Raw genomic sequence first — 26,950 nt, forward strand, 5'->3', positions numbered from 1 at the left:
TAATACTAAAAGTAGTTTCATATGCAGACTGACATAGTTTTAGAAATATACTAAGATATACAATGATAGCTGTATTTACTCAAAGGTATTATATTAGTTCTTTTAAATTAAATGGTTAATTCAACTGAATTTTGATTTAGTTAACTGTTTGAAACAGGTTTAAAATTATTTTAAATTTAATTTAAAAATTAATTTAAAATTATGAAATAACTGCTTTTTAACAGCTTCAAGTTTACTCCATAGACTATAGAAATGCAATGGATTACTATACATTAAAACCTGCTGAAGTACATAACTGAAGTACATTCAAGATTAACAACATTTGCCTTAATGCCACCATATCACAAATGTTGATAACATCTTAGAAAACAATTTTGAAACAGTTTGCCTCTATAGGTCAATACCACTCAAAGCTCCAGTCTGCAAACTGTTACTGGTCCAGGAAAAGATTGCATATAACTGGAGAGCAAGCCTTTCAGGAACTCTAATGGCAACATGACACTGCTCCCACCCCCAAGTACGTGATGAGAGGGCCCCTCTCTTTGGACAGGGTACAGACATGTTCATGTCTACACTGCTCACATGCTAAGGTGCACATTTCACAAGCTGTAAACTTATATATGTCTGCTACTGATTGGAAATAAAAAGAAACCGGTCCTTTAACACATAAGTGTTTGAAGACCACTATTATAGATTATTTCACTTTTTCCCTCCAACTGCAAATCATTTCATATTTATTAGTTGCTCTGATTTAAAAACATGTCCATAACACAATTTTGGGTTTTATATTACTAAAATCAGCTACATAAAAGCCACGCACAGACCAGATGATAATGTCATAAATCAAAGACTATATTTCTTCCAATTCTGGACACCCAAATAAAAGGTAAAATATAAGAAATTCAAAGACTTTACGAACACATATTGCTCCACCTCAAACTCAAAGGGCCACAGAATCCACTGTGCAATGACTAGAGTGAAGATATGCAGAGCTTCCCTCAAATACATTTGGTTTGGATTACCTGTACGAGGATTCTTGGTCTTTGTGGTGAGGGAAAAGGGATGTTTTGCATGAAGTGTGAAATGTGCCTAGAAAAAAAATTAAAATACAGATCATAATTACTTTTCTAAAATGCTTCATAGATTTTAACAAATATTATCTATCTATCTATCTATATATATATATATATAATTCCAGATCTGGCAAAACCACTTACCTAAAATTTATGTTAAATTTATCTAGCGTAGATAAATGTATTCATCCCACTAAACTTCTGAAATGCACAATGTATTTCCTGATTAAAAGTCCATGTTAATATACTCTAATACTGCCAGGAAAATAAAAATAAGACAAATATAGTTTTCATGAAAGAAGCTAATTTTTATTGTCTGGTTACGAGTGCTGGTATGGGGAGCAACTAACTGAAATACAATAAATTAAACCTAATACTGAATTTAATTCCAATAATTAGGGGTGCCTGAGTGGTCCAGTTGTTAAGCATCTGCCTTCGGCTCAGGGTCCTGGAATCGACTCTGCATCAGGCTCCCTGCTCAGTTGGGAAGCCTGCTTCTCCCTCTTCCTCTCCCTGGTTTGTGTTCCCACTCTCACTGCCTCTCTGTCTGTTAAATAAATAACTATAATCCAAATAATTAATGTTAATTAAATATTAATTCAGTCAATAGTTATTTTCTCATAACTTTGAGCAGACCACTTACCCTATTTCTCCACCTACAAAGAATGTTTCTTAAGTTTCTCCAAAGTTTTGAGCTCTCAAGAGCCACTAACATACAAAATATTATTTCATCTGAGAAAAAAATATTGATCACATATACTGATTTTATTTCCTCAAACTATTCATAGAACCTTAATTTTTCAAAAGATTGCTAATTTGTCCCTAACATTAAGTTTTACTTCAAACAATTTTAAGCTAATTTGAAAGCTCAAAGTTAAATCTAGAACTATGAACTATTAGTATGGCATCCCAAAAGCACAACATGAAAGTCAAATAATTGCCCCTCCCTTTAACTAACTAGTATGCTTTGCTGACATTCTTTCTCCTATAATGTGAAATTTCTGAAACTGTATGAAAAATCTGTTTATGCATACTATATTTCCATAAAGCTCTTGATACCTCGTTTGTCTGGAGGATAAATAAATCATTAATTATAACAAACAAAAATCAGTGTGCCACTAGAAGTCAGAAAACATGGTTTGGTTTTTTTTTAAAGTAAGCTCTGCACCCAACATGGGGGCTTGAACCCATGACCCCAAGACCAGAAGTCAGATGCTCCACCAACTGAGCCAGAAGATCATGGGGGAATAGAGGAAAAATAAAACAAGAGGAAATCAGAGAGGGAAACAAATCAAAAGAGACTCTTAATCACAATTGAAGGTTGCTGGAGGGGAGGAGGTTAGGGGATGGAATGACTAGGGACATTAAGGAGGGCTCGTGATGCAGTGAGCACTGGGAATTATAAGACTAATGAATTACTCAACTCTACCTCGGAAACTAACAATACACTTTATGTTAATTAACTAAACTTAAATTTTAAACAGAAAGAAAAACCAAAAAAATTAAAGGCAGCAGCTCCACATATATTTTTCTTGCTTACAGATGATTTCCATGACAAAGGGAATTATAAACATAATGGAAAATTGGGATCTCTCAATGCTAAAACTCAAACCTCACTTTTAGCATCAATTAACTCACCCTTATTAATTTCTACATCAGTTTAGAGATGCTTTATAGTTAGAACCAGGAATGTCTACTTGCATGGTTCAGGTGTTTATGTGTGTAATAGCTATGTTTCTCTTGGTTATCAAGAGAATGAATAGGAAGGACACACACGCCGTATAACGAGTTCCTTCTTCAGCTGAATTTCTGAAAGATTATTATTTGATCATCCTAACCACCACGCCTCAATTTTAAAACCCATGATTCAGGTGAGGAAGGTAACAAGTAAAACAGTAAGGTGACTGTGATTCTTCTTCCCTTTAAACTTTTCTGCTTAAAGTCGGGTAAACAACGAAATGTATACATATACAACCCATTTTCCCACCAGACATCTTTCTAATCATTATACCTACTTTTCAATGGGAAGAGGGTGTGGTCCAGACACAGAAAGTTTGTATATAAACATGAGAAATTTTCTAAAAGCTTCAAAAAAAGGCCAGTGTGAGAGTAAACAAATACATTTGTTTGAATTGATGGATTTGGAGACCACTTTTCTCTCCACAGGGGTCAACAAGCCCAGCTGCATAAGCTGTTTCTCCGTCAGAAGTTCCCGAGAATAAGGTTCATAAAACTGGATGGCAGCTCCATAGACCTACAAAGCAACAGAATTCCATTATAAGACTCGAGTTTGTTTTTAAAAATTTCTGTTTATCTCTCATTACAACAGAATTACTAACTTAGAGTAGATATGACAGAGATGATAAGAAAAATCTGAAATGCTGCTGGTGGGAACATAAAATGGCACAGCTGCTGTGCAAAACAGTTTGGCAGCTTCTCCAAAATTAAAAAAAAATAATTACCGTATGATCCAGCAATTCCACTACTAAGAATACGTCCAAAAGAACTGAAGCAGGGACTCAGACACTTGTACACCAGTATTCACAGCAGCATTAGTCACAATAGACAAATGGTGAAAACCACCCCAAAGTCCATCAGATGAAGGATAAACAAAATGGGGTATATACATGTGATGAAATTTTATTCATCCTTAAAAGGGACTTAAGTTCTGATAGATACTGCAACATGGATAAACTTGGGAACATTATACTAAGTGAAATAAGCCAGACACAAAAGGACAATATATAATTCCACTTATATGAGCTACCTGAAATAGGCAAATTCATATAAAGTAAAAGAGAGACTGCCAGGAACCAGGGGCAGAGGTATGGGAAGTTCCTGTTTAAGGTAATCAAAAAGTTTTTGAGACAAATAGGGATGGTTCTCTTTTATAAATCTTACAACTACTTAGTCTATCTATCTATCTATATAGATAGATAAATATACACACATATACACACACGTATATATGCACACACTATATATATACGCACAAAAACATATGTGTGTTTTTATCACATTAACCCTTTACAAATACAACACTCCTAGATACAATTATTTCCACGACCTCGAGGTTGTTTTTTTTTTAAGATTTTATTTATTAATGACAGAGAGAGACACAGCAAGAGAGGGAACACAAGCAGGGGGAGAGGGAGAGGGAGACACAGACTCCCCGCAGAGCAGGGAGCCCAATATGGGGCTTGATCCCAGGCTGCCAGGACCATGACACAAGCTGAAGGCGTATGCTTAACGACTGAGCCACCTAGGCGCCCCTCTCAAGAGATTTTTAACAGTATGACAAAAGCATCTCAATGAGGCTTTGTTGGTCTCTACCAAAGTAAATTTAGTAATCCTTAAGTGTTTGAAGATCTTAAAATTTTCATTTACAGCTGTTTTAAATAGGAGAACTATAAATAATTCTTAGCTAAAAACTTACCTTAGTTGTAAGCAACCAGTTAATATAGTATTGGCCTTCATTCAGTGCGTATTTTACTTATGTTCCAGACATTAGGCTGGACACTTAACCTTCATTATCACTAATACGGAGGTTTTAAACTTATACCCTGTAGAATGAGGCCACAGATGTGTTTTACTTGATCCGTAAGAGTCAGCATTGGTTATACTTTTCAATAAACTATTTTATCAAATTTCATAAGAGAGCTTTTAATTTTTAAATTTCTACTAAATTCATAGTTTTACTTTTTATATCCTAAAATCATTTCACCATCTTTCTTATTTTAAATTGTCATTATTACTGCTTTATGCATTTTTTTCAATTACTATTACAAATAAAGCATATACATGTCTTTTGGAAAATATATACAGTCTTTTCCCTCAGGATATGCTCAAGAATGTAACTGCCGAGCCAAAGAGTTGTTTCTTTTTCTTGCTGGTAATGTGTAGTTCTTTATATACTCTGGACACAAGACACCTATTGTGTGTGTGTGTATATACACATATATATTGCATTATTTTCTCCCACCCTGTGGCCTGTTTTTTTTTTTTTTTTGAAGATTTTTACTTTTATTTTCAGAGAGAGAGAGAAATATGCAGAGGGAGAAGCAGGCTCCCCAATGAGCAAGGAACCTGATGCGGGGCTCGATTCCAAGACCCTGGGATCACAACCTGGGCTGAAGTCAGACACTTAACCAAACCACCCAGGTGTTCCTGTGGTCTGCTTTTTCATCTTCTTAAGGGTATCTCTCTCTTTTTTTTTTAAGAGTTTATTTATTTGAGAGAGAGAGAGCACAAGAGAGTACATTTTCCCCTGGGAAGGGGCAAAGGGACAAGTAGATTCGAGGACCCTGAGATCACAACCTGAGCTGAAATCAGATGCTTAACTGAGCTACTACCCAGGAAACCCTAGTATCTTTGAATAAACATTGTTTTTTATTCCAGTGGGGTTCTACTATTCATCTTTTTTCTTTTTTTAAGATTTTATTTTTACTTATTTGACAGAGAGCGCACACGCATACCCACAAGGGGCGCGGGTGGGGAGAAGCAGGCTCCCTACTGAGCAGGGAGCCCAATGCAGGGCTCCATCCCAGGACCCTGGGATCATGACCCAAGCCAAAGACAGCCATCCAAACCAACTAAGCCACCCAGGTGCCCCTCATCTCTTCTTCTAAGTCTAGTATTTTTTCTTTAATCCCAGTATAGTTTACATATAGCATTACATTAGTTTCAAGTGTACAATACGGTAATTGAGCAGTTCCATATACCACTCAGTTGCTTATCAAGATAAAAGTGTACTCTTCATTCCCTTTACCTATTTCAACAATCCTCCCACCCACCTCCCGTCTGGTAACCATCAGCTTGTTCTCTATAGATAAGAGTCTAGTTTTTTGGCTTGACTCTTTTTTCCCCTTTGTTCATTTACTTGTTTTGTTTCTTAAATTCCAAATATGAGTGAAACCATATGGTATTTGTCTTTCTCTTAGTTTCATTTAGCATTATGCTGCAATGTCGCAAATGGCAGGACTTCATTCTTTTCTGGCTGAACAATATTCAACTGTATATACATACCACTTCTTCTTTATCCATCAATAGACACTTGGACTGCTTCAATAATTTAAATACTGTTGCAATAAACATAGGGGTGCACATATCTCTTCTATTTTTAATTTTCTGAGAAACCCCCATACTGTCTTCCACACTGACTGTACCAGTTTGCATTCCCACCAACAGTGGATAAGGATTCCCTTTTTCCACTTGCTCACCAACACCTGTTGTTTCTTGGGTTGATTTTAGCCCTTCTGACAGCTATGAGGTGATTATTTTATTGTGGTTTTGATTTGCATTTTCCTGATGATGAGTGATATTGAAAATCTTTTTTTATGTGCCTGTTGCCCATCTATATGTCTTCTTTGGAGAAATGTCTTTTCATGTCTTCTGCCTATTTTTAAATTGGTTTATTATAGGGGTTTTTGCTGTTGAGTTGTATAGGTTCTTTGTATATTTTGGATACTAACCCTTTATCAGATATGTCACTTGCAAAATATCTTCACCCATTCAGTAGACTGTCTCTTAGCTCTGTTGGCTGTTTCCTTTGCTGCGCTGAAGATTTTCACTTTGATGTAATTCCAATAGCTTATTTTTGCTTTTGTTTCCCTTGCCTCAAGAGACATCTAGAAAGATGCTGCCATGGCTTATGTTAGAGAAATTACTGCCTATGATCTCTTCTAGGATTTTTATGGTTTCAGGTCTCAAATTTAGATCCTTAATCCATTTTCAGTTTATTTTTGTGTATGGTTAATAATCTAGTTTCGTTCTTTTGCATGTACTTGTCCTGTTTTCCCTATGTCATTTGTTGAAAAGACTTTTTCCCATTGCATATTCTTGCCTCTTTTGTTGAAAACTAATTGATATAGAACTGTGGGTTTTATTTTTGGACTTTCTATTCTGTTCCATTGTTTTATATGTCTATTTTTGTGTCAGTACCTTACTGTTTTGACTACTACAGCTTTTTAATATAACATGAAATCTGGAATTGTGATGTCTTCACCTTTTTCTTTTTCAAGACTCCTTTGGCTATTCAGGGTCTTTTCTGGTTCCATCCAAAATTGAGGTTTGTTTGTTCTAGCTCCCTGAAACATGCCGTTGCTATTCTGATAGGAACTACATTGAATCTGTAGATCATTTTGGGTAGTAAGGATATTTTAACAGTATTTTGTTCTTCAAATCCATAAGCATCAGCTATCTTTCCAATTCTTTGCATCGTCTTCAATTCCTTTCATCAACGCTTATACATTTCAGAGTATAAATCTTTCACCACCTTGGTCATGCTTATTCCTAAGCACTTTATTATTTTTGGTGCAGGTGCAAACGGGACTGCCTTTTTAAATTTCTCTTTCCGCTGCTTCATTATTAATGTATAGAAATGCAACAGATTTCTGCACAATGATTTTATATCCTTCAACTTTACTGAGTTCTATCATCAGTTCTAGCAGTTTTTTGGTGGACTCTTTAGGGTATTGTATATATAGTATCATGTCATCTGCAAATAATAAAAGTCTTTTACTTCGGGGTGCCTGCGTGGCTCAGTGGGTTAAGGCCTCTGCCTTCAGCTCAGGTCATGATCCCAGGGTCCTGGGAATCGAGCCCCACATCGGGCTTTCTGCTCTGCAGGGAGCCTGTTTCCTCCTCTCTCTTTCTGCCTGCCTCTCTGCCTACTTGTGATCTGTCAAGTAAATAAATAAAATCTTAAAAAAAAAGACTTTACTTCTTCCTTGCTGATCCCTTTCATTTCTTTTTGTTGTACAAGTGCTGTAGCTAGGACTTCCAATACTATGTTAAATAAGTGGTGAGAGTGGACATCCTTGCTCATTATTGACAGGGGAAAAGCTCTCAGTCCCCCCCCACTGAGGATGATGTTCGCCGTGGGTTTTTCATATATGGCCTTTATTATGCTGAGGTATGTTCCCTCTAAAGCTACTTTGGTTCAGAGTTTTTATCATGCATCGATGGTTGTACTTTGTTCCTACTGAAATAAGCATATGGTCTGTATCCTTGCTCTTACCGATGTGATTTATTGCATTGATTGACTTGCAAATATTGAACCACCCTTGCATCCCCAGACTAAATCCCACCTGATTGTGATAAATGATTTTTTAATGTATTCTTAGATTCAGTTTGCTAATATTTTGTTGAGGATTTCTGCATCTATATTCATCAGAGATACTGGCCTATAGTTCTCTTTTTTTATATTGTCTATCTAGTTTTGGTACTGGCCTCATAGAATGAATTTGGAAGTTTTACTTCCTCTTTTACTTTTTGGAAAACTTTGAGAAGAATAGGTATTAATTCTTTAACTATTTGGCAGAATGAATGTTGAAACCATCTGGTCCTAGACTTTTGTTTGTTGAGAGTTTTTTGATTACTGATTCAGTATCATTACTAGTAACTGGTCCGTTCAAATTTTCTCTTTCTTCCTGATTCAGTTTTGGGAGGTTCTATGCTTCCAGGAATTTATCTAGGTTTTTATAGATTGGTAAGTTTGTTGGCATATAATTTCATAACATTCCCTTACACACTTAAAATTCTTTGTATTTCTACGGTGTCAGCTGTTATTTCTTTTCTTTTATCTGTAATTGTTTGAGTTCTTTTTTTTTTTTTTTGATGAATGAATCCAGCTAAAGTTTTATCAATTTTGTTGATCTTTTCAAAGGATCAGCTTCTGGTTTCATTGATATATATTACTGGTTTGGTTTTTTTTTTAATTCTTATATCATTTATTTCTGCTCTAATCTTCATTATTTCCTTTCTTTTGCTGGTTTTGAACTTTGTTTCTTTCTTCTTTCTCTAGCTTCTTTAGGTATGAGGTTAGGTTGCTTGAGATTTTTCTTGCTTCTTGAGGTAGGTCTGTATTGCTATTAAACTTCCCTCTCTGAACCAGTTCTGCTGCATCCCAAAGATTTTGTACTGTTGCATTTTCATTTTGATTTGTCTCCATGTATTTCCTGACTTTTTCTTTGATTACTTGGTTGACCCATTCATTGTTTAGCAGCATGTTATTTGACCTCCATGTATTTGTGCTCTTTCCAGGCTTTTTTCCTGTGGCTGATTTCTAGTTTCATTGTGTTGTGGTCAGAAAAGATGCATGGTGTGACTTCAATCTTTTTGACTTTGTTGAGACTTGTTTTGTAGCCTAATATGTGATCTATTCTAGAGAATATTCCATGTGTACTTGAAAAGAATGTGTATTCTACTGTTTTAAGATGAACTGTTTGTTTTTTTTTAAAGATTTTATTTGTGTGAGAGAGAGAGCGAGCAAGCACAGGCAGACAGAATGGCAGGCAGAGGCAGAGGGAGAAGCAGGCTCCCCGCTGAGCAAGGAGCCCGATGTGGGACTCGATCCCAGGACGCCGGGATCATGACCTGAGCCAAAGGCAGCTGCTTGACCAACTGAGCCACCCAGGCGTCCCAAGATGAACTGTTCTTAATGTATCTTAATAAATCCATCTGGTCCATGTTTCTTTCAAAGCCATTGTTTTCCTGTTTGGATGATCTGTCCATTGTTATTGTATTATTACTGTTATTGTATTATTATCAATGAGTTCCTTTATACTTGTCATTAACTGTTTTACCTGTTTTGCACCTGCATTGGGTGCATAAATATTTACAATTGTTCTAACTTCTTGTTTGACTGTCCACTTTAAGAGTGTCCTTCTTTGGGGCACCCGGTTGCCTTAGTTGGGTAAGCATCTGACTCTTGATGTCGGCCCAGGTCACGATCTCAGGGTTTAAGATAGGGATCTGCACTGGGCGTGGAGCCTGCTTAAATAAATAAATAAATAAATAAAACAGAGAGTGTGTGTGTGTGGTGCCTTCCTTGTCTCATTACAGTCTTTCCTTTGAAGTCTGTTTTATCAGGGTACCTGGATGGTTCAGTCATTAAGCATCTACCTTCAGCTCAGGTCATGATCCCAGCGTCCTGAAGTTGAGCCCTACATAAGGCTCCCTGCTCAGTGGGGAGCCTGCTTCTCCCTCTCCCACTTCCCCTGCTTGTGCTCCCTCTATCGAATAAATTAATTAAATCTTTAAAAAACGTCTGTTTTATCCAACATAAGTACTGCTACCCCTGAATCTTTTTGACATTTGCATACGAAATGCTTCTCCACCCCTTCATTTTCAATCTGCAGGTATCTTTAGTTCTGAAATGAGTCTTGCTTTTTTATCCATTCTGTCATACCTTTTCCCTTTGACTGGAGGTCAAATCCACTTACTGGAGGTTTAATCCACTTACATTCAAAGTAATCATTGATAGATATGTTTTTATTGCCATTTTGTTACTTGTTTTGTGGTTGTTTTTATAGGTCTTCCCTGTTCCTTTCTTACCTTGCTCTCTTCTCTTACAGTAGGTTTGCTTTCTTTAGTAATATACTTGGATTCCTTTCTCTTTATGTTTTGCCTATCTACTACTGGATTATGATTTGTGGTTACCATTAGGTTTGTATATAAGACCTTGTGCATATAGCAGTCTATATTAAGTTAATGGTTGGTTAAGTTTAAACCCATTCTTTACTCCTCTTCTTCCCATGTTTTAAAAAGATGGTGTCATATTTTACATCCTTTTATTTTATGAGTCCCTTGACTGATTTTTGCAGATGTTTCACTTATGTTTTTATGCTTCCTACTTTTTTTTACTTTTATTTATGCCTTTCCTTCCCACTCAAAGAGTCCCATTTAACATTTCTTATAGGACTGGTTTAGTGCTCATGAATTCCTTTAACTTTTATTTGTCTAAGAAACTCTTTATCTCTCTTTCTATTCTGAATGATAACCTCACTAGATAGAGTATTCTTGTCTGCAGATTTTTCCCAATCAGCACTTTGAATACCTCATGCCACTTCCTTCTGGCCTGCAAAGTTTCTGCTTAAAAAATCTGCTGATAGCCTATGCAGTTTCTCTTGTATGTAACTGTCTTTTCTCTTGCTGCTTTTAAAATTCTCTTTATCACTACTTTTTGCTATTTTAATTATTAAGTGTCTTAGTAGGGACCTCCTTGGGGTGATTTCGTTGGGACTTCTCAATGACTCTTAAATCTGGATTTCTGTTCCCTTCCCCAGATTTGGGAAGTTTTCAGCTTTTACTTCTTCAAATAAATTTTCTGCTCCCTTTTCTCTCTTCTCCTGAGATCCCTATAATGAGAAACATATTATGCTTTTAGAGCCATTGAGTTCCCTAAGCCTCTTCTCATTTTGCATAATTTTTTTCTCTCACCTGCTCAGCTTGATTACTTTCTATTAGTCTGTCCTCCAGGTCACTGTTACATTCTTCTGCTTCCTCTTGTCTGCTATTTATTTCATATAGCGTATTTTTTTTACAGATTTATTTGACAGAAAGAGACACAGCAAGAGAGGGAACACAAGCAGGGGGAGTGTGTGAGGGAGAAGCAGGCTTCCCACTGAGCAGCAAGCCCAATGTGGGCCTCAATCCCAGGACCCTGGGACAAGGACCTGAGCCAAAGGCAGATGCTTAACAACTGAGTCACCCAGGAGCCCCTCATTATCTAGTGTATTTTTAATTTCAATTATTGTGTTATCTCCAAGTGGTTCTTTTTTATCTTTTTTAATAGTCTCACTGATGTCCCTCCACTCTTTTCTCAAGTTCAGTAAGTATCTTTATGATCATTAGTTTAAATTCTCCATCAGGCATATTACTCATCTCAGTTTCACTTAGATTTCTTGCTTTGGTTTTGTCCTGTCCTTTCATTTGGGGCATATTCCTATCTCCTCATTTTGTCTAACTCTGTGTCTGTTTCTGTGAGTTAGGAAAGTCACCTAAGTCTCCTGCTCTTGAAAGTAGTGGAATGGCACACACAGTACCTATTAGTTTTGTGTTGGTCCTCTTCCACAGAGGATGTGCCAGTGCTGCCAAGACCAGAACCAGTTAGAGCTGACCTGCGAAGAGCATAACAAGGTGCATGCATCCTCCACCGGAGGTAACCAGCCATCACCACTAGGACGGAGGCCCCACAAAGTACAGAGTCCTGAGACTCGGTGTTGGCAAACTTTGCGTAGGTCTTCTGGGGAAGAGGACTCACAGCACTAGGGCTGAGGCAGGCCTGGCTGGAGGGGCAGGATGCCGTTAATCAATTTAGACAGTGAATGATTCCCACTGGTAGCTGTGTGTTTATGCTGGGAGGTCAGGGAAAAAGCACCTGCCAGCTCTTTTATTCTGTAGAAGTCACTTCGGGAAACCTACCCTTAAAGATACACTCTGACATGAAAAATAACTCTCCCTCCCCTAGGGCCCAGGCATTTAGCAAATTGCTGCTTCAGTGCTGTCTATGCGGACTGTTTGTTGTGCTATCTCTTTAAGAGTGAGGACTCAGGGCGCCTGGGTGGCTCAGTGGGTTAAAGCCTCTGCCTTCAGCTCTGATCATGATCCTGGTGTCCTGGGATCAAGTCCCGCATCAGGCTCTCTGCTCAGCGGGGAGCCTGCTTCCCTCTCTCTCTGCCTGCCTCTCTGCCTACTTGTGATATCTGTCAAATAAATAAATTTTTTTTAAAAAGTGTGAGGACTCAGTTTCCATCACTCACCCTGCTGTCCTAGAACCTAGTCCACTAATTTTTAAACTTTCAGGCTTTAAGTCCCACTGGTTTTAAGAACCTACAAAATTCAGCCCCTCTGGTTTTCGGAGCCAAATATTATAGAGATTCGTCTTACCCACACAGGCTTCTCAGTGTGAGGGTCTGTTTCTCTCCCCTCTTGGGACTGGTGATGTCCCTCTCCCCCTTAGAAAGTCCACGCATGTCCCTTTAGCTCCCAACCACTTCTTCACCCTTCCTACCCTTTTTCATGTGGCCTCTTCTCTACATTAATTGTGGAGTTTGTTCTGCCCATCTGCAAGTTGTTTTCTGGGTTATTTACACTGATGTGAGTGTTACCTAGATATATCCATGGGATGAGGTGAAGCCAGGATCCTCCCAACTCTGCCATCTTCTGCAAAGTCTGGCTAGTACTTTCTATATGCCATTAAACTGCTTATTGTTTACTCCCTCCATTTTAGTGTATCATTTGTCTTCTGAGCCTCAATGCGGTCATTGAAAAATTAGCCAACAATCTCACAGCTGTCCCTTTAAAAATAAGTATGTCTTTTCTTCCTGGTTGCTTTTTTTCTTTGCTGTTCTATGGTTTCACTATAATAGCAACCTTTCTGCTGAAGGTTTTACAAGTATACCTTTAGTCTAAAGATTCAATTTTTCAGGGGTGCCTCGATGGCCCAGTCCTTAAGCACCTGCCTTCGGCTCAGGTCATGATCCCAGAGTCCTGGGATCGAGCCCCACATCGGGCTCCCTGCTCAGTGGGCAGCCTGCTTTTCCCTCTCCCGCTCCCCCGCTTGTGTTCCCTCTCTCGCTCTCTCTCTGTCAAGTAAATTAAAAAATCTTTAAAATAAAGAAATTGAATAAATAAATAAATAAAGATTCCATTTTTCATCAGCCCTGGAAAACAACCAATCGAAATCCCTTAAAATGCTACCTCTCCCTTTTGTAATCTCTCCTTCTGGAATTCATTAAATATCCACTGATCCTTCTGATTCTATCCTCTACATTTTTAAACCTTTTAGATGGACTTTTTTGGGGGGGGAGGCACGTTTAAGGTATCTATCTTGCACGTCATTAATTTTCCCTACATGTATGTCTTATCTGCTGTTCAAACCATTCAGTGACTCTAATTTTAAGGACCATATTTTTCATTTCTAGACATGTGATTCTCTTCCCTGTCTACTCATTCCACAAAATACTCTGTTTTTCCCAGATGTTTCAACATCTTCAATCATTTCAATTATATATTTAATTTATAGCTTTAATATTGTCATTGTATCAATTCAATATATTCAGGGTCTAATCCAGCTTTGTATAGTATCTTGCTGATTCTTCCTATGGTATTTATGTCTTCTAACTTTTACTATAATACCATCTTTTTTTTTTTTTTAAAGATTTATTTATTTATTTATTTGACAGACAGAGATCACAAGGAGGCAGAAAGGCAGGCAGAGAGAGAGAGGGAAGCAGGCTCCCTGCTGAGCAGAGAGCCTGATGCGGGACTCGATCCCAGGACCCTGAGATCATGACCTGAGCTGAAGGCAGTGGCTTAACCCACTGAGCCACCCAGGCACCCCTATAATACCATCTTGAGGCTTGGGTCTGGGGGCTCTCTAGGAAGACTTTGTATTTGCTTCTGTAGAAGCTCCAGATGCCTCCTGATGCCAATTTTCATGGTGACTTCTCACCTTGGGCACTACAGTACAAATTCAACCCAAAATAAACTGTGGCCAAATAATCCTAACATTCAAATAGACTGACATCATATTCATTATTTTATGGGATAAAAACATGGACAATATAGGTTTAATAAAAGAGGAAAAAAAATACCTTTTCAGCAGAAGAACCTGTCAGGACAAAAGTTGAAAAAACTGGAAGTGGGTATTTAGTTTGAGGATCCCAACATTCTATAGTAGCTCCCATGGGAAGGCAGAAGAGAGGTACAGATTCTGACAGCGGAAATGACTCATAATCATCTTCTGGATATCTAAAAATTAAACCTTTTGGAGAAAGGAGACAGTATTAAATTTTTTTCAAGAGTTACTTTCACATAAATTATATGTGATGCATATTAATAGGATATTTTAATAGCAAATTTCATGAAAATATTTATGTGTGAAATTTCAAAATAATTTTTCCTCTTGCCGTATCAGAAACTTAAATTAATTAACAAGTTTACCCTTTATTTTTTTTACTCATGGACTTCTCGTTCATTGTACGTTCATTGTAACGCTAAAATGTACAAAATACATAAGTTAAAACTCTATTCAACAAGACTACCAATTTTAATATATTTTCTTCTATGTACCACAACATCTTATAGAGTGTGGTAAGGAAAATTCACCAACTATTTCAGTAAAAAATTCAGGGAAGGGTTAAGTGTTATATAATCATGGCAAGGCAATAGAAATTATCAGAGCCCTTACTCATCTTGGGAGAGCAGCAGTGCAGAAAGTATTCAGCATGAAAAGTAAATGAGACCAAAATCCTCTGTCTGAGTATAGTATGTGAGACCAAGGAAGCAGGAGGAGCAGGGCCTCGGGCAAGCTAACAAAGCCCCTTCACAATCAATTATCTACAAAGCTCTCATGTCTCTAATATGCAGACCACCTCTAAGTTAAACTCCTGAAAATTTCTGAGTCAAAATTCAGTGTGCAAAGCTCTATACTCTAAAATACGTCTTTTATCGAATACCTGAATACTTTCACAGAGCTTATTTCAGTAAGTGTTCCTTTTTTAAGTGACACTCTCACCACACACACATACATATACATAAAAACACAATTTAGGAAATCACATACAATCAACATATTACAGCAATATTAACAGTATCACGTTCTAAAATGATACTGAAATTTGTAATTATTATTTGCTGCCTTTATTTTTATACTATAAATTAAAATGGTCTGACTTACTGTCTTTAAGAAGACAATCAAGATTTTTCAGATATGGAATTGCCTGACTTTCTTGAAGCAAAACAAACTGTGCATGATCAAAAGTAAGAGACACTGCTTCTTTTCACAAGGAAGTTTTCCAGTATTTCTTCTATTTACAACTGGAGCATACCTGTATGTTCAGTTTCTATCCCACCATACCAGTGGGATGAAGAGGTCACACTTAAATCTTTACAGCCCTTGACACTTTACTGTGCAGTAAGAATGTGGCGATAGATTTCTCAAACACTTCATGGCAGAAAAGTTTCTCAGGCCCTCCTCTCCTCCATATAGCTGATTCTTTGCAACAAAGGAAAAAGGAAGCAAGTCCACCTTTCATGGCAAGTAACATGAGGTTTCAAATCAGACACACAGAGATAAGAGAAGGAAATATAAGAAGTAAAGATGCAGTTTGACACCTTTCTGATTGCCAAAATAAAAAGGTCAGAGAGAGTAAGCAGTTTTCCATTGAATTGTTAAATCTATTGGTGTAGACTAAAAGCCTGAATGTTCACTTCACCAATGCTTACTGGGATGGTAATTTCTATTTAACAACATGTTTGGGGGAGGGTATAATATTAATATATCTTGTAGTATGTAACATATTTAAGGAAACTTGTGCCTTTACATGCTAATATTATAGATAATTCAATTTATGAATTGAATAACCCCATAAACCACGTAAGGGGGCATACACTGTCTCTTCTAACCAAACAAAAATCTTAGGTGAACATGATGACCACTACACTATGGTTTCTAACCAAATGTTAATGTATAACAGTAACTAGAGTAACAATTATTTTTTAATTTACTCACCAGCTTTATATGCTATTGCATTAGAAGCAGGCACAGACTTCTTATAACACAGAAATACACTGGAACCCCACTGTAAAATATAAATTATGTTTAAAAAAGACCAAAGAGTGAAAATAAATGGATTTTTTAAAAAGACTTTATTTATTTATTTGACAGAGAGAGAGATCACAAGTAGGCAGAGAGGCAGGCAGAGAAAGAGGGGGAAGAGGCTCCCTGCTGAGCTGAGAGCCTGATGTGAGGCTCGATCCCAGGACCCTGAGATCATTACCTGAGCCAAAAGCAGAGGCTTTAATCCGCTGAGCCACCCAGGAGACCCTAAATTGATTTTTTTGAAAATCTTCTAAAGGTTCTGATTATCAGTGAAATCTATTTAAAACATGTTTATCAAACAGACTACAGGGGTGCCTGGGAGGCTTAGGGAGGCTCAGTTGGTTGAGTGCCCAACTCTTGGTTTCAGTTAAGGTTGTGATCTTGGGGTCCTGGGATCAAGTCCCATGTTGGGCCCCATGCTCAGTGGGGAGTGTGCTTGAGATTCTCTCTCTCCCTCTCCTTCTGCCCCTCCCCCGACCCATGAATGCTTATACATTCTCTCTCTTTCAAATGAATGAATCTTTTTTTTTTTTAAAGACTACAGACCACAAAACACAGCAAAACATGAAATTCAGAATATTAAAAGAAAGGAGTAAAAAAAATCTGTTGCAAAATTAAACTGACATAAAACAGTTTCGAAAAGTTTAGAATGCTGTAATCAGACACTCTGAAAGAAACGGCACAAAGCTGAGTGGGCCCTAGAGCCCAGACTAGTATTATGAAGGTAACTGAGGTACTATGAAGTCATTACCTCCAGAGGCAAACTGTCTTGACCAATACCCAGGATACATTAGTTAGTCATCTTTGCCTGTATCTCACTAAAGCTAATAATAGTTTTATCTAAAGATATTTTTCAGAGGCGCCTGGGTGGCTCAGTGGGTTAAGCCTCTGCCTTCGGCTCAGGTCAGGATCTCAGGGTCCTGGGATTGAGCCCGGCATCGGGCTCTCTGCTCAGCAGGGAGCCTGCTTCCCCCTCTCTCTCTGCCTGCCTTTCTGCCTACTTGTGATCTCTCTGTCAAATAAATAAATAAAATCTTAAAAATAAAAAACAAAACATATTTTTCATAATAAATCTGACCCAACAGTAAACCTCAGTCTCATAAAATTATAAATCAAAGGTGTATGTTCAATGTTCTTGTTCATTAGAGCCCTTTAAAAAAAATAAGTATGTAGGGACGCCTGGGTGGCTCAGTTGGTTAAGCAGCTGCCTTTGGCTCAGGTCATGATCCCAGTGTCCTGGGATCAAGTCCCACATCAGGCTCCATGCTTGGCAGGGAGCCTGCTTCTCCCTCTGCCTCTGCCTGCCACTCTGTCTGCCTGTGCCCGCTTGCGCTCTCTAGTGCTCTCTCTCTGTGACAAATTAAAAAAAAAAAAATTTTTCTAAAAAAAAAAAATAAGTATGTAGAGAGTGGGGGCCCAGCATGCTTGGTAGAGCATGTTACTCTTGATCTTGGAGTTGTGAGTTAAAAACCCCATGTTGCGTGTGGAGCCCACCTAGAGCTAGAACTATAAAACTTAGGAAAGCAAGAATGTAAAACTACAACAATTTAAATTAATTAATTAATTAATTAATTTAAAAAAAGGAAGTTCCTATCCAGTCTCCCTGTGGTTGTCCATGAAGACACCAGTGAAACTCAAAAGGTAATAAAACATCTGTATTGATGTAACACAGGCAATATTAGCACATATCAAAAAAAAATTTTTTGAATCCCTGATTTTAAGTATTTATTTTCTCAATGAAATTATTCTAAAAATCAGATAGCTAAGGATTTTCAAAACTATTATGAATCATAAAAGTTACAGATCTAAAAATAATAAAAACCACAAAAAATATAAGCAGAGTAAATTCTACACCCAATAATAAACAGGAGTACAAAAATTATCCTTTTTTCGGGGGTGGGAGCCAGTACATATAAAACTGAAAATGACACAACTGTATTCTTACCATTCCACAATTTAAGTTTTTATCAACTTTGCAGAAAGTATGAGGAGGGTTTTCTCCTTTACTGGTTACAATTACACAGATATCAGTTACAGCCAAGGAATTCTGGGGTCGAATTAAAGGAGCCCTTCGATAAGTGATAAAGATTCTTTGTGAAGTAGTTGAACTATTGTTGACATTGGCACAGCGACCATAGGGTGTGGCTTGGATCACTTCACATCCTGGAATAAGCCTTTCTTTCCCTTCATATAAAACTCTGCAAGGCAGGGAGGGGAGAAATAAATAAATACAAGTTAAAAGCTGCTTTTCAACAAACAAAAAAATGGTTGGAGAACTTCTTCTTCTGTTTCTCAAATCTTAAATATGAACCAAAAGTAAGATTACACTTTGGGAATTACAGATCTCTTTACTATTTTTCAAGAGCTGGAATGTAATTTTAAGAGTAAATAAGATCAAACAACCTGATTTTTTTTACCGCTTTTTACAAAAGACATGTGAAACCGCACAATAAGCATCCTTAGGTTGATTTCTAGATCAAGCATTCAGACGTTTTCACAAAATTTTCCTTCATAATTCCTGTCCAAACTTCACCTTTAAAAATCCTCTGACTGAAAATAAATATATATAAAAATTATATGACTGAAACTATAAAACATGGTTTAAAGAAATTAGAGATGAGCTAATAAATAAAAAGGAATCCCATGGTCATGGATAAAAACATCTAATATTTGGTAAGATGTCAATATTTCCTGAAGAGATCTACAGACTCAACAAAATGCCCATCTAAATCCTAGCTGCTTTCTTGTGTAGAAATTGGTAACATGAGCCTAAGCTCATACCCAGATGCAAGGGACTCAGATTGCCTAATCTGGAAAAATAAGAACACAGTTGGAGGATTCACACTCCCCCCATTTCAAACTTACTACAAATCTAGTCATCAGCACCACGTGTTACTGCCACAAGGATAAACATTTAGATCAATGAACTGGCATGGGCAGTGCAGAATTAAACCCATCCATTTACAGTCAATTGAATTTAACAAGACTGCCAAGAAAATTCAATAGGAAAAAAATAATCTTTTCAACAAATGGTGCTGGGACAACTGCATATCAAATGCAAGAGAAAGAGGCACCTGGGGGACTCAGTGGGTTAAGCCTCTGCCTTTGGCTCAGGTCATGATCTCAGGGTCCTGGAATCGAACCCCTCATCGGACTCCCTGCTCAGCGAGGAGCCTGCTTCCCCCTCTCTTTCTGCCTGCCTCTCTGCCTACTTGTGATCGCTCTCTCTGTCAATTAAATAAATTTTTTTTTAAATAAATAAATAAATAAATAAGAATGCAAGAGAAAAAGAAGTTGGACCCCTTCCTTACACTACATACCAGATACGGATCAAACACTTAAATGTAAGAGAACTATAAAACTTGGGAAAAAAAACAGGAATAAAAATTTGTGACCTTGGGTTTGACAAAGCCTTATACAGGATACCAAAGCACAAGTGACAAAAAAAAAATTTAAAAACTGGATTCATCAAAATAAAAAACTTATGTTCCACAAGTGATGCCATCAAAAAAGTGGAAAGACGGGGCGCCTGGGGGGCTCAGTGGGTTAAAGCCTCTGCTTTCGGCTCGGGTCATGGTCCCGGGGTCCTGGGATCAAGCCCCACGTCGGGCTCTCTGCTCGGCAGGGAGCCTGATTTCCTTCCTCTCTCTCTGCCTGCTTGTGATCCCTCTCTGTCAAATAAATTTAAAAAAAAAAGAAAGAAAAGAAAGAAAGTGGAAAGACAACCAATAAAATGCAAGAAAATATTTGCAAATCATATATCTAATTAGAAAATCCTTTCCAGAATATATAAAGAACTCTTACAAATAAATATAAAAAGATAAATAGCAATTTAAAAATGGATACAGGGCTGACAAGACTATATGGTAACTGTCTGTACTATCCTTAAAAACTCTTCTGTAAAACTAAAATTATTAAAATAAGACATTTTCTTTTTTTTTAAGTGGGAAAAAAATCTAAATAGGCATTTCTCCATAGAAGATATGGCCAAAAGCACATGAAAAGAGACTCAACATCCTGGCAATTAGGGGACTGCAAATCAAAACCACAATAAGATATGAACCACTTCATATACCCTGGGGAGGCTATAATCAAAAGACATAATTACAAGTACTGGTAAGGTGAGAGTATAGAGAAACTGGAATCTCTGTACAATGCTGGTGGGAAACAACACTGCTTTGGAAAACAGTCCAGTGGTTCCTCAAAGGGTTAAGCATGGAGTTTCTGTATAACTCAGCAATTCTACTTCTAGATATATACCCAAGAGAAATGAAAACATCCATCTGCACAAATACTGGTATGCAAATACACATTTAACAGCATTATTCATAACAGCCAAAAAGTGGAAACAATCTAAGTCCACCAACTACTGGAAAGATACATAAAATGCGCCATGCGCATATAACGGAATACTGTCCAGCAATAAAAAGCAGTGAAGTACAGGGGAGCCTGGGTGGCTCAGTGGGTTAAAGCCTCTGCCTTCGGCTCAGGTCATGGTCCCAGGGTCCTGGGATCAAGCCCCATGTCGGGCTCTCTGCTCCATAGGGAGTCTGCTTCCTCCCCTCTCTCTCTGCCTGCCTCTCTGCCTACTTGTGATCTCTCTTTCTGTCAAATAAATAAATAAAATCTTAAAAAAAAAAAAAAAGCAGTGAAGTACAGGTGTGCCTGCCTGGTTCAGTCAGAAGAGCATTTGACTCTTGATCTCAGGATGACGAGTTTGAATTCCACAATGGGTGCAGAGATTACTTAAATAAATAAACTTAAAAAAAAAAAAGGGCAATGAGGTACTAATACAAGGTACAAGATCAATGTCTTGTAACCATGTTAACTGAAAGAATCTACACAAAAAAAAAGACCACAAGTAGTATGATTCCATTTACATGAAATGCCCTTAATAGGCACATCTATGGAGACAAAAAGTAGATCAGTAGTTGCCTAGGGCTAGAGGGTGGAAAGGGACATCAGAGAATGGCTGCTGGTGAATACAGGGTCTCCTTTTAGGGGGATGAAAATGTTCTAAAATTAGCTATAATAGCTGCACAAATCTGTGAATATACTAAAGACCAATAAATTGTATACCTGAAAGGGTTGAATTGTGTGATATCTGAATTATATCTCAATAAAACTGATAAAGCTCAACTAAATATTAAAATACAGTATAAAGCCTCTATATTTAAATCAGGATAGTACTGGCAAATGAGTCAATAGAAAGAACAAACACAAAAGAAATACCAGAAATGGATAAAGGTGACATCTCAATATACTGTGAGAAATATGGGCTTTTAATAGTAATAAGCAGTGCTTGAATAACTGAACTGCCATTTGGGAAAAAAATAAAATTGTGTATCTGAACTTCACACCATATACCAGAAAAAGCTCCAGTAGATCACAGATATAAACATCAAGAATGGAAATGTCAGTGGGTTAAGCTGCTTCCTTCGGCTCAGGTCATGATCCCAGGGTCCTGGGGCTCCTTGCTCAGTGGGGAGCCTGCTTCTCCCTCTGCCTGCTCTGCCTGCCCTGCCTGCTGCTCCCCCTGCTTGTGCTCTCTCTGACAAATAAATAAATATATAAAATCTTTAAAAAAACTAAATGTCAAGAATGAAAACATACTAGTACTAAAAGAAAACTTAGCACTGGGAAAAATATGGCTACTATGGAAAAAAATGGCTACTAACTACTGACTCAAAATCCAGAAGCAATAAAATAAACTTCTGGGGTGCCTGGGTAGCTCAGTGGGTTAAAGCCTCTGCCTTCGGCTCAGGTCATGATCTCAGGGTCCTGGGTTTGAGCCCCGCATCAGGTTCCCTGCGGGGAGCCTCCATCCCCCTTCCTCTCTGCTTACGTGCGATCTCTCTCTCTCTCTCTCTCTCTCTCTCTCTCTGTGTCAAATAAGTAAATAAATAATCTAAAAAAGAAAAGAAAAAAAACTTCATCAAGTAAACTCTACATGAAAAAAATGTAAGTGAAAAGACATATTATAAATCTGAAGAAAACATCCGGAAACTTATTTCACAAAAAGTTCATCTTCCTAATACATAAAAAAGTTACTATAAAAACAAACAAACAAACCAAGCCCAAAACCTGTTTTTATTTTTTTATTATATTTTAAGATTTCATTTATTTGTCAGATAGAGCAAGAGAGAGCACAAGCACAAGCAGAGGGAGCGGCAGGCAGGGGAGAAGCAGGGGTCCCGATGTGAGACTCAATCCCAGGACCCTGGGATCACGACCTGAGCCGAAGGAGACACTCAACCAACTGAGGCACCAGGCATCCCAAAAACCCGTTGTTAAAAAGACATAAACAAAGTCAGTGCCAAAAGACATTAACAATTCACAAAAGAAAAAATGAAAAACGGTCCTTAAACAAATGAAAAAATAGTTAATCTCATTAAAATTACTCTGACACAAAATAGATGATCAAATTTTTGAATTTTTGTCAGTATCGAACTTTTAAATTTTTGTCAGCCTCTCGACTGTGAGACTGACAAAAATTCAAAAATTTGATCACCTATTTTGTGGTTAGGACTGGAGGGAAAGAAGCACATATATCATATATTGATGGTCGCATGACACAATGGAGAGAAATGTGGTAAGATTTAAGAGAATTATGCATGCATTTATCTTTTATCCCAGCAATGCCCTTCCAGGACAACCTGAAAATACACTTCTACAAATATGTAATAATACATACACAGTTATTCACCAAAGCATTCTTGTCATAGCACAAGACTGGACAGAACCCAAGTGTCCATCAACAGAGGTTTGGATGAATAAAGTACATACATCCACACAAACGGGTACTACAGAGTTACAAAAAAATGAGGAAGACCTCCGTGTTCAAATACAGAGTGATTCCGAGGATATACTGTTGGGTGACAAAAGCAAAGTGTAAAACAGTGTATACTGTATTTATGGTTTGTTTAAGAGGAAGAAATAAAAATACACTTATGTGTTTATTTTTGTAAAAACACAGTGAAAGGATAAATCAAAAAGTGCATTAACAAGGGAGAAGAGGGCAGAAAGTATAGAGAAAAAAGTCAAGGAAACAAAAACTGAAGCAATACTTCTCTAAATATATCTTTTTACATGTTTTGAGCTGTGACAATATTTTCCATATTAACAGAAAATATTTCTAAAACAAGTTTAACACAAATAGAAACAGATGAACCTAACTGCATACTGTATAACAAATGGATAACATAACCACACAGAAACACTGCTTCATACAGTTTTTTAACACAGGAAGTACTCTGTAAATGCTTGATAGGTCCTATTCCAAGGACAAGGAGCACATATATATATGAACATATGTATATATGTGTGTGTGTATGTATGTATATATATGACACCTCAGTAACAATGAAAACACACAAATCCAGATTTTGTTTGGCAAAGCAGTCAGCTGGAAAGGGTTCCCACTGGCCAAACCTGGGACCATAGGAGCAAACAGACTAAGGATTATAATAGGTTTTTATCTCACAGAATAAGTTAAAATCCAGTTTCTTAGTTATTCTCAAAACAATAAAAAAAAAAGAGAGAGAATAGAAAGATCTTCATTCAAGCTCTCTGAGAAAACTGCCAGTTAAAAAATTTATTTTTTAAATGATAGAATTAGAAAAGTCTCATTTTACATCCCCTGCCATATAAGATCTAATTCAGGCAATGATCAAAGGATCCTAAAAAATGAGAGGTGAAAAGGAACTAAGGAACCAGGTATTTAAACAAGGCCCCAAAACTCCACAAATTACTTAAATAACAATGAAAATAACAAAAGGTATCTGGCAATTCCATCTTAACTAAGTGACTGAACTGAACACATCACTAATTATGGGACAACGGACACTACATCCCTTCCTACCTGTAAGTATTCTTGCTAAAAATATTCATAAATTTAATTCAGACTTTAAAACTAACATCCAGTAAACTGACAATAAGATACTAAGTTAAACTACATAATGAAGAAACAATCAGATAAATGTAGAGTGGGGGACATTCTATAAGACAAATGGCAAGACTCTGCACAATGTCAATAAATAATAGAAAAATTATGCAGAGAGTCTGCTTCTCCCTCTCCCTCTGCCCCTACCCCTTCTGCTCATGCGTGGGAGTGCATACTCTCTCTCTCTCTCGTGTACACGTGCACTCTCACTCTCTCAAATAAATAAAAATATATTTTTTTAAATCAATGAATCTGATAAATGGGGGACAATAAGAAAAGTATACAGTAACTTATGATTCTTTATCTTAATAAACATATCTGACACGTAAGATAATATATTATTTAAGGATCTGATTTCTTTATTTGATAAGAGGCAGAGAGGCAGGCAGAGACAGAGGGGGAATCAGGCTCCCCGCTGAGCAGAGATCCTCATGTGGGGCTCGATCCCAGGACCCCAAAATCACGACCTGAGCCGAAGGCAGAGGCCCAACCCACTGAGCCACCCAGATGCCCCTATATTGTACTATTTAAATTATACTTCACAGAGTATTTGATGTTATGGGGGAATATCAGGTCTTTATACTTTAAACTTAAATAACATTTTTCTAAAAAAAAAAAAAACCCTGATGAATATCTCATCTCCTCACTCACATGCCTAAATGGGAGTAAAGTGGGGTGGACAGGTCAAAATACTGCAGTCACCAGATATTAACAATTATCTGATCTGGAAAGAAAAATTTACCAGCATGATTAACTAAAAGACAACCTACACTCTGGGAAACCTGGATCTGTAAACTTGGGGAACTACAAGATGTATATGAAAGAGTGACCTGCAATCTGAAAGTATCTAAGCATAATTATCTAAGTCATCATTTCAAGTTGTGCCCCTGAACCACATGCAACAACAATCTTTGAAAGCTACAAATCCTTTCAATCATGACTGCATCGTGGGGGGATAAGGAGGAGGATATGAAAAAATGTTCTTTAGAGACAGCTAACAGTCAACATTGGAGCCTGAAACACAAGTTATGTCCCTGGCTTGATTTCCACCAACTGACATTGATATTACCAAAACTTTACACTATACCCATCCTTCTATGGATATTACCTATCTTCTTAAGAAACTCGTGGAAAAAATGAAAGAACTATCGTAAAACCATTACACATGTCCTGAATTACCAATTTTAACCTCCTTGCCCCTTCTCTAAGGAAAAGCCCCTCCCATTAAAGGCTAATGCAGTCACCGATGCTGCTGACATTACCCCTTCAATCTGTTTCATCATTTTATTCTATCAAATATCTCCTTATTCTTTTATTTTCACCCTTTCTTTTCCATTGGTTTATCTCCTTCAAATAAAGTGTTCAAGGTTATCCTCTGGAAGAAAGTTAAAAAACAGCCCATGACTCCATATTGCCTTACCCCCCAGGTATCCTCAACAGTTGCTTCTGTGGATTTTGTCAAAATACAGATTCTAATTCAGGAGGTTTGGGGCAGTGCCTGAGACTCTGAAGTTCTAACATGTTCCCAGGCCTTACAGATGATACTGGTTCAACGAACACATTTTGAATAGCAAGGCCCATAACTACCTTCTCTCTCTCTCTCTTAAAGTCAAGCTTTCAAAAAGCTCTATTAATCCAATTCCAATCATTTCTCAACCCTTTCTAACTTGGCTCCTGTTCCCAGAGATCCTATAAAGCTATATGACCACCATCCTAACTGTATTGACTTGAAGGAGAACCACAGAGCTCAACAAGGTGGCCAATACTAAAGGAGTTAGACGGATGGTGCAAAAATGTCAGGTAAGAGAACGACAAATCATCCTTTGACTTCAGAAATCTGAACGTAATGAGGACCTAGGACCACTTCCCCAGAGCTCAACTGCAAAAGTAGAGGAGATGACAAAGACAACAAGTGGTGGTCAAACGGAACAACTCATTACCTTTCTTAATATCTGAACAATTATTATCGGAAACACCATGGGGCGCCTGGGTGGCTCACTGGGTTAAGCCTCTGCCTTTGGCCCAGGTCATGATCTCAGGGTCCTGGGATTGAGCCCCACATCGGGCTCTCTGCTCAGCGGGAAGCCTCCTTCCCCCTCTCTCTCTCTCTGCCTGCCTCTCTGCCTACTTGTGATCTCTCTCTTCGTCAAATAAATAAATAAAATCTTTAAAAAAAGAGAAGAAAAGACAGACCAGCAACCATTAAAAAAAAAACAACAACAGGGGCGCCTGGGTGGCTCAGTGGGTTAAGCCGCTGCCTTCGGCTCAGGTCATGATCTCAGGTTCCTGGGATCGAGTCCCGCATCGGGCTCTCTGCTCAGCAGGGAGCCTGCTTCCCTCTCTCTCTCTCTGCCTCTCTGTCTACTTGTGATCTCTCTCTGTCAAATAAATAAATAAAATCTTTAAAAAAAAAAAAAAAAAAAAAAAACAACAACAAAACCAACAACTTCATGAGACAATCAGGAAAATTTGGATACATGATGATATTAAGTAATCAATCATTTCTACAATGTGGTATTGTGATGACAGTAAGAGATGTGACATAAG

General features: G+C 37.6%; 1 protein-coding gene across 2 annotated transcripts in view; it reads right to left on the minus strand.

Annotated features, from left to right (window-relative positions):
• Positions 1–26,950, minus strand: part of DENND4C (DENN domain containing 4C) — a 137,981-nt gene that overhangs the window by 73,835 nt on the left and 37,196 nt on the right. For both annotated transcript variants that reach the window (XM_032880512.1, XM_032880511.1), the window contains exons 3-7: positions 18,407–18,659; positions 16,372–16,441; positions 14,453–14,622; positions 3,089–3,327; positions 1,023–1,089 (exon numbers count right to left, since the gene is read on the minus strand). In XM_032880512.1, the coding sequence (XP_032736403.1) occupies positions 1,023–1,089; positions 3,089–3,327; positions 14,453–14,622; positions 16,372–16,441; positions 18,407–18,659 (799 nt within the window). The remainder of the gene's footprint in view (positions 1–1,022; positions 1,090–3,088; positions 3,328–14,452; positions 14,623–16,371; positions 16,442–18,406; positions 18,660–26,950) is intronic.

This window comes from Lontra canadensis, unplaced genomic scaffold (assembly GCF_010015895.1).
Source record: "Lontra canadensis isolate GAN:19392208 unplaced genomic scaffold, GSC_riverotter_1.0 scaffold70, whole genome shotgun sequence".
Classification (NCBI taxonomy): domain Eukaryota; kingdom Metazoa; phylum Chordata; class Mammalia; order Carnivora; family Mustelidae; genus Lontra; species Lontra canadensis.